The sequence below is a fragment of the Gavialis gangeticus genome, unplaced genomic scaffold, assembly GCF_001723915.1.
Source record: "Gavialis gangeticus isolate Ggan-Ray unplaced genomic scaffold, GavGan_comp1, whole genome shotgun sequence".
Taxonomy (NCBI): Eukaryota; Metazoa; Chordata; order Crocodylia; family Gavialidae; genus Gavialis; species Gavialis gangeticus.
In genome coordinates this window covers 7,488,676-7,497,443 of record NW_017729020.1, presented here as the reverse complement: position 1 = coordinate 7,497,443, position 8,768 = coordinate 7,488,676, and the positions used below count along the sequence as shown (strand labels likewise).

General features: G+C 51.0%; 1 protein-coding gene and 1 long non-coding RNA gene across 2 annotated transcripts in view; both read right to left on the bottom strand.

Moving 5' to 3' along the window:
- RAB11FIP1 (RAB11 family interacting protein 1) overlaps positions 1-163 on the bottom strand; it is an 18,275-nt gene extending 18,112 nt beyond the window's left edge. The window contains 1 exon segment of the mRNA XM_019514482.1: positions 3-163. Within this exon segment, the coding sequence (XP_019370027.1) occupies positions 3-96 (94 nt within the window). The 5' untranslated portion in view covers positions 97-163.
- Positions 164-4,504: 4,341 nt separating this feature from the next.
- Positions 4,505-8,768, bottom strand: LOC109295556. The gene is made up of 2 exons (XR_002096763.1): positions 8,524-8,768; positions 4,505-5,406 (listed from the first exon to the last, which is right to left on the bottom strand). It is a non-coding gene; the product is annotated as an uncharacterized LOC109295556 (long non-coding RNA).

The window sequence follows — 8,768 nt, the reverse complement described above, 5'->3', positions numbered from 1 at the left end:
GGGCCGCAGCCCCTGCGCCTGCAGCACCGTCACCTGCACGTGCGTGGGCGCCCAGCGCGGGGACCCCGGCGGGGACCCCGGCCCCGGCAGCGACATGGCGATACTGAGCGCCCACCGCCGCCGCCGCCGCTCCTGCTACCGCTGCCTAGCGCCGCTCTCGCGAGAGGCGGGACCGCCCGTGACGTCAGAATGGGCGGGGCCTAGCCGCGGGGCAAGAATTCTGGGCGGGGCCGAAGCACTGAGATCGGGGAGTGGGCGCGGTCAAGGTAGGAACCGGGGGGAGTGGGCGGGGCCTAACTAGGGTGGGCGGGGCCACGCCCCTGGAGTGAGGGCGTGCGTTGTGCCCCTCTCCCGTAGGCCCCGCAGGCCTGGGGCCCGTGCCCCTTCCGGGCGAGGAGGCGCACAGGGCGGGCGCGTCTACCCCAGGAGCGCCCCTCTCGCTGCCAACTGCGCAGTAAGCGGCGCGCCGTCGCCGTGCGCCGACGGCAACTCCGGGCGCCCCACCTTTCCTTAGTGCTTTATTAAGGAAGTCTTAAACTCAAGGCGCAGTATCTCAGGTGCATTAATGAACGTGTAGATGCGGCCAGGTAGGGTCGTTGTGCTTTGTAGATCTTGTATTTGGCGGTCCCGGTTCTGCCCGTCTGGAATAAAGCCAGCGCGGCAAAGTCAGCACTTGTAAGAAAGAGGCCTGTTCACTTCCAGAAGCACCGAAGGCGGCAGGTGTCTGCGTGAACCAGAGCACCCTTGCGACCAGCATGCAGAACTGGACACGAGGCCAATCCCTGCGGGGACAGTGCCCCAGGCGGGAGCGCTGGGGCACGTGCAAGGCTCCTCAGCGGAGCAGCTTTTCTAAATGAAGCACGTTCATTTAACTGGGAGCTTTGTGGCCAGCATCAGTCTCATGCAGCTTTCGAGGCTCTGGTCTCGTTGACCGACTGCACCCAGGAGAGCTGCAGCACCGATGTGCGTGGATGAGGATGGGGCTGGGCTGCTGACAGAACAAGGAGCAAGGGCCTCCAGTTGCAGCGAGGGTGGTTAGGTTGGATTTTAGGAAGAATTTTCTATGATTCTACGTGGGTGTGTAGGACCCATGGCTTTGAGTTTTCCCCCTCCATCTGCACTTGCCCCCCTGGCCCTCTGCTTCTCAGTCACTGAACTGAAGAAAGCTTGTTGCCAGCAGAGAGTAGACAGACTAGGAGGTGGAGAATGCAATTTTGTTGTCTGGGAGTTTCGGTGTGACATGCCAGTGTAATGCTTGGAGGGTGGGGTTCTGCTTTATTTGAGGAACAGAGGAGTCACTCATTCACACTTGAGTTAGTAAACAATGATCTCACCCATTGCCCTTCCTTATATCAGTTCCCGACTAAGATCCCCGTGCATGATCTGTGCATGCTCACAAGACACATTGCGCTCCAGCACTTAGACGTGCCCTCGCTTGGGCTAACTAACACAATGCTAAAAAAAAAGGCCTATCCCTTCCCTCAGACTCTTGGTGCCCCTGGTTTCAACTGACTGGGATGTGAACATTAGCAAAGGCTTAGAAAATTCCTCTGGTGTCAGAGAGGCTTTCGCTGTTCAGGTTTAGGTGCGTTGGTTGTAGCTGTGTTGGTCTAAAGGCATAGGCAAACAAAGTTATTTGGGTAAATGTGATATCTTTTCCATTTTTGCTCTTTTGATCATATGATGTCACTATGTCACGGGGCTGCATTTTACATTGGAGGCCTAGTAAGACAGGGGCCTGAATGTCTGTTCATAAAAAAACTGATGGAAAAAGAAATTACAGAACTTCTCTGTATATCTCTCACACACACCCACACTCGTGCACCAGACACCTCCAAATTGTTTTCTTCGGCACGTCGGTTTTAATGATTCATGTTACAGCTCCCGGGCGAGTCAACCTTTCCTAATCCTAGAACTCCAATCCCTTAATGTCTATATGCACCTTGCTATTCAAGTAACCAGGCCTTTTTTCCCCTGAGGATCTATGGTCAGTTAAAGGAGACTGCTAGGAGCCGATTCAAAATCTGGTAGACCCAAGACCCATGAGTCAAGTGTCTGAGCTTTCCTTTTGACCCCTGACATACAGACAGTGCTGAACTGCATTCATAAATCCAGCATTGGAAGAGATTAGCTCCACCTTTATAGCAGAGACTGAGTATGGAAGATGCTGACTGTTTTAGGAGGTCTAATGGAAACTCTGCTAGCTTAGTAACGTTGGACATCACTAGGCTCTCGCTGTTTAGAGCATATCTGCTGGACAGGCAAGGCAGAGCAATGGCAGTAAGCGTCCGCGTTCACGCGCGCACACACACAAGGTATGTGGTAGCGAAATCTCTAAGCCAGGCCATGTGAAAAACAGCCGAGGTATGTGACAAATGAGTTCACTGCACACCTTTGATCACCTCATCTGCCCTAAACACCTCACTAAACTACTCATTCTACCATTCCAATCCTGTGAGCAACATCTTTTTGTTGTTGCTGTTTCATTAGCCAGGAGAGAAAGGTTGCCTCCTTCTCTCCACCAGCGTTGGATTCTACGCCATAATTATACGTGCCCAAAGTCCCAGTGGAGAAGAATCACTCCTAGCCCCATGCCAGGTGTTTTACTCAGAAACCTGTCATAGCTTTGAAGTCCACAGTCTCGTGGCCGTGTGCGCCTCTAAGTGGATGGATCACACGTCTCAGCAGAAAGTGGCAAGTCCCAGTTGCCGATCGGACCGAGCACTGGAAAGGGCCCGAGATGAAATCCTGTAACACTGTGATGGTTTGAGCCTTGAAAAGCTGGTCCGTACCCCATATAGCAGGAATGCAGCTTTCCTCAAGCCCCACGCAGTCAGAGCTGTGCTAAGGGGCCTGGCTTAGAGGGGAAGGTACGCCCAGGCTGTGAATGTGCCAAAGCAAGGTGAGATGGATTTTGCTGTAGGGGAGCTCACACCTGGATTGGGCTCAGACAGGTGCTCAGACCCAGGTGCCAGTCTCTCCCGCCACCTGCGCAATGAGAAGATGCCCCCTCTGCCCCGCTGTAGAGGGCCAGGCCCAGCTCATAAAGTGCATGTACTTTGTTCACAGCTTGTCACAAATACCTGCAATACACTGCGCTGTGCTTGAGGGCTTCTTACATAGCACCGACCTACTGCAATCAGACACCATTGTCTGCACACCTTGGAAATGCACTTATGTGGCTCGGCAGAAGCAGGGAGGACATCACAGGCCTCTATCCTCAAAATGACCTCGTCCCGTGTCTTCACGGCTAAAAAAGGCATTTTCACTGCACAGAAGGTAATTCGTGATAAGTCCCTGCAAAGTAAAGTCACCATGATGGCAAGGCACTTCAGTTTTACGGTGCACTCAGCACTCTTCTCCCACAGCTATACCTTGTCTGCTTTAACTCACAGTATCTGTTAAGCACCACATTTTCACTGTGTGGCAGGGGAAATACCACGACCACTAAGTCACACCCGAGGATGGCTGCTTTTCTGGCATGGGGTACGTACTGTTCAGTACCCACGGAAGTAACGTGTAGTAAAGCTCCCACTGGCTGCTGGAGTGGGAAAATCTTGGCTTTATGCCCACTTTATGGAAATGGAAGACTCCTCCCAGGCTTGCCCCTGGGGCCTTACAGCTGAGGGCAAGTGAAACACGGGGGCATCTGAAACCCAAGTCTCCAAGCTTGGGCCTGCACGTAGGATGCCTGCCAAAGGATTTGGAAACATCTGAAGCCCCAGATGAGGTGGAGGATGTTTGCCAGCTGTAGGGCAAACTTGATTGACTCGCAGATTTGGAATTGATTTGGCTGATTTGGACCGGAACACAAAAAATTATTTTAAAAAACCCCCATGTTTTCACTGTGTTTTTACCTTGGATGGCTCTCACACGTTGGTTTTCCTGCAGTCCAATACATCTATCTTTCGTAGTGTGAAGACAAGGCTTTTAATCATTCAGAGTAGGGTCTGGTCTCTGCTAACTCACTGCTCTGCATACCAGTCCCCCTCTCGCTTCCTGTTCTTTTATCTTTAAAGTGGGACTGATGATCTATCTTGCCTATGTTAAGTCACTCTGCTTTTGGGGAACAAAACATGGGACATAGCCCTGGATGCTCCACGGGCAGATATTGAGAGCCCTGAAGCCAGAGACTAGCTCATTTCAGGGGCAGTGCAACTGCACAGTTAGTAAATGCCAGCCCCGATCTGGACACAGCCTGTTGCCGAACTGCCCGTCGTCTTTCAGATTTGGGATGAAAGCCCCTTTAGGGAGTCCTATGAGACAGCCCTTGAATGTGAAACTATTCCAGAAAACCCTCTCAGTCCCTCAGCCAGCCCTGCTACTTCCCCCTTTCTAGCTCTCCCACCCCAAGTGAATTCCTGGCAGCTTATTTATTGGATTAGTTTAGACAACAACCTATTTCAAATTGCAAACCAAATAATTAGTCATGCATGTAGTATTTCACCTGCCCAAGTCAGCCACTTAAGCTCTTTTATCTTTTAATAGCTCTGTTTATCTTGTCTTTTGAGACGGGTGAATGTGCAGTGTCATGAGATCAAAAAAAAAGAGGCTTTTAGGTATCATTACCATGCATGCAGCCCCGTGTTACTCAGCATTTTGGCCATGCTTAAGTTTTGCCTATTTCAGGCTGGGTTCAAGTGTGGAAGATGTCAGCACTAGGCAGCATGAGTCTAGCAATACAAACTACAAAATTAAAATGCTATACGCACAGGGATTAACGAAGGCTTCTTGGTAACACTCACATTATCACATCAGCACCTGCATACCTTGGTTACTAGGCCAGTGTTCAGACTGCTTTCATGCACTTTTTATCTTAACTATCTGGGTGACAGTGATTGCTCCTGCTACCATGTCTATCGGGGAAGGACCTTGACCTGGCTAAAGGGGCACTTAGTACCTGTTGCTTGTGTAATTCCATGTTTCCCTTTCCTTCTGCAGTTCACCTAAATAAGCAGCATCTTTGACATTTGGGGCTAAACAGCAGTGCTGCCTTCTGCTGTTCATATACAGTCCATGTTAACCTCTCTGTTAGTAAATTGTGAACCTATTAAAATGTGTTATACAGTATTTGTGCCAGCTGCTGGCATGACGTTAATAACCAGTAACAAGACTTGTTGCATTTTTTCCTTTCCCCTTGTTTCGGAGCTGCCTCAGTCCACTTTGTCCTTGCACTCCAGTAAAGTGTTTCAGCAGTTCTGAAATGAGATTATTAGTGCAAACCACTGGCAGCTGAACATTTTTCCTTTTGACAAGGCTGACCTCAAAGCAGGCTGGAGCCTCTTGCTTGGTATCTGTAATTGGGTTAGGTTTGCAGAGATACAGTGTACTTATAAGATCCTACTGGAAGATGGTGAAATTATGCTGACTTTCAGGGAAGCAGATACTGGAAGAATGTGGGAGATCCTGGTTGAAAAATGCAAGCAGAGGACGTGATGAATGAGGATTCAAACCCTGGACAGATCACGCAGTAATGTGTTATGGGATCTATGGACCCTGGACAGATCACACAGTAACATGCTATGGATGTACTAAGGGTTTCTACCAAAAGAGCCAGGGGCTTTGACTTAGCTGACAGAGGCTACCACGGGACGAGTGCAAGGCAGGCAAGCATTAAAAATGAGGCAACCTGATGAAGGAATGAGAAATTTCTCAAGAGGTTGCTGTAAAAGATAAGACCTTCCCCTTAGCACACCAGCCCCTACTCAGCAGGAATTTTCCATTGGGTTCAGAGAGTGCGGGGCCAGTTAAGGGAGCAGGCTAGCGAGAGAAGAGAACAAAAGTCTCAGGAGATGGCCCTGGGAGGATTGTGTGGCCCCAGAGACAGGGAGGCATTGTGGATGCTTAAAGCGAGCAGTTTTCCTCACTGATCACAAGAAAGGATGTCAAGTGGCGGAGCAAGGTTTTCCTGCGAAAGCAGGGGAGCTGGGAAGAGGAGCAGAGTCAAGCCAGAATCATTTACCGGGAAATTAGGACATCTGGACAGCAGCACGCTCTCGCACACCAAGAGATCAATCGATCAGCATGCAGATTGGCTTAGAGTAGGGGTGGAACTGATTAGTTCAATCCCAGAAAGCATAAGGAAAGAAAGATAATGTGGTTAGGGCACTGGCCTGGTGTTCAGATCCAAGTCAGGTCAGTGACCGTCTCCATGCCTGTGCTCACCCTGTGTAACAAGAGGGTGATGATCTTTCACCCTCATTTTGTCCGTGTTGCTTGTTGGATGTGTAAGTTTCTGGGAGACAGGAACTGAATCTGACCATGCACGTGTGTGGCACCCAGCACAACAGGCGCTCCCATTAGATGGTAAGCAATGATAACAAAGCGACGGTCTTGGGGAGGACTGCTCCTGCCTAAACCCAGCTGTTGGGAACACACTGGCAGCACAAAGCAGACACTGGTGCGGCATCACAAACGGGAGGTTGCCAGTGTGCATAGACATGTCTCCTCTCTCCAGAGATGTGGAGAGTACGTTGGTACTGCAGACTCCAGTGAGCTCTCAAGTTGCTGCCGGGTTTAGGGAGTAGTCCAGGCAGGACAGCCCAGAGCTCAGGGCAGGCTAATTTACCCTGCCAAAGGGGCAAGTGGCACAATTGCAAGAGAAAACCTTGGGGAAATTCACCCCGTATCTATCCCTGTGTACTGCTTGTCCAACTTTGAGTGGTGTCTAGGTCTCATGGTGACCCTCCAGGCAGGATGAGTTACACTGAGGGGAGACCAAGAGATATTACTGAAGAGCTGCAGGGATCAGCAGCCCTGACCCTGTTGCTCTCGTCTGCTCTATCAGTAAGCTGGGAGCTGGAACGCCACATATTTGAGGCAATGGAATTTGCTGACAATACAGAAGCAAGAAAAGCAGCAGCCAGCACAGAGGAGGAGGGTAATCCATGTTCAAACACCAGAGACACAAGAGACAGTATCTAAGGCACCCAGATCTATGCACAGCTGCAATTCTGCATCTCTCTCACACACACACACAGTTGCAGCAGGATCTGGGGAGATGTAATAATGTAGGATAACCCTGTAAACCGTTCAGTACCCAGATCTTAACAGCAGGAGGGAAAAGCAAGAGGGATTCTGGGCAGCAGCTTCTCCAGAGCATAATAAATTACTAATAAAGCCATGCATGCAATACTAGTGCCAGCAGTGGCAAGCCCCGGCTTGGGACGCATTCTCCCTCTGGGCTGGGAGAGGAGTTAAGTGGTAGACAATAAAAGAAATCACCTGCAAAAGCTCTTGCCTCTTGCAGTGAATGATGACTTGTTCCTGACGTGCTGCCAGCCCTCAGCACCTGGGTCATTAATGCCTCGATTGAATGATGGAAGGGCCCCCAGTGCAAACCACAAAGGCACTGTGTTTGGCAGGCAGCACCAGTGAAGCCGTTCAGTCGTGTGCACTCAAAAAGACCAAAGCCAAACATCACTCACCCAGGAGCTGTGGTGCCCTTGGGAATGGGGCTCCCTCTGCTCCTCCGAAGCTTGAATGAGTCACGAGTGGAGCTGTCTCCCACACAGTCAGGGGAGCATTTATACAATGCCCCAGAGATAAGGCAGTGCACAGGTTAAACATAAACCTTTACAGACTGCAAAGAACTGGGCACGAGAAAGGGAAAATATGCCTGTGTCAGGGAAGGCTGTGTGCTGGGCAGAGGAAATGCCCCTGGCTAAGGGCAAGAGCGGAGGGGGAGATGGTTGTGGCAGTGAGGAGGAAGTGTCTTTGTTCCTGTATCTCCCCAGAGCCCAGGCCCTGGTCCAGTCCCATGCAGTGCTGTATCCATCCCTGGATTTATTAAGCAATACAATGAGCCTCTGTAGGGACAGAGGACTTTGATGTTCTGATGAGCTCCTCCCCTGCCTCCCCCACACCAGCCTTTGCAATGAGCCCTGCAAGATTTGAAGGCAGCAAGGAGGGAACGGACCTTATCCTGCTTGGGACAAGTGCCTCCTGAGAGGTGCTCAGCATGCCTGCCTGTCCTCAATGAGTGCTGACAGTACTCAGCCCCACTCTGGAAGCCAGAAGCACTCGCAGACTCAGGCCCAGGGAGTGCCGTGTTCTCCCCTGCTCACCTCCGGCAGCCGGGAGGCTATCTCCAGCATTTCTGCTGTGATGCCAATGAGGTACAACCCTCATCCAGTTGCCCAGTGCCCTTTGTGTGGGTGATGGCGGTCAGCCTGCTGTGCCCCTTTGTCAGAAGGGATTATCAGAGCTGATTCTGGAAAGGAGGAGAGAAGCCACATTGGCACAAAAGCACACAATCCCTCTGCCACAAGCTCCCCAGCAGGGCAAGGAGGTGATAGGAAGAAAGCGAGAAGAAGCTGGAGATGCAGCCAGTATGCTTCCTTCCCCCTTAGCATTTGCACAGTGATCTGGCTCATGAACTGCTCATGACAGAGTGACTGCTCAAATGCCTCATAACACCAGAAGTGAGGAGTGCTCCTGCCACAAGGAACACTCTCCCCCTGCTTTTTTCCCCTCCTTCTCCAGACCCGCTCATTTCTAGATGCAAACCCCACTTATACATACCCGGAAGGCCTCATCATGAGAAAGGAAAGAGCCTGTGGTCTGTAGCACTGTTTTATTAGCCGTCAAACATATCAGATCAGCACATAGCGGGGGCGAGGGACAGCATTGTTAGAATCGCTTCCATTATCAGCTGCAGGGCTCTCGCTCACAGCAGGTCTGCTCCCGGCCAGCAAAGACCTCTGCAGTCTGGAAAAGAAAATCCCCTCCAAGCCCAGCTTCAGAGAGAGAGAGAAATGTGGTGAGTC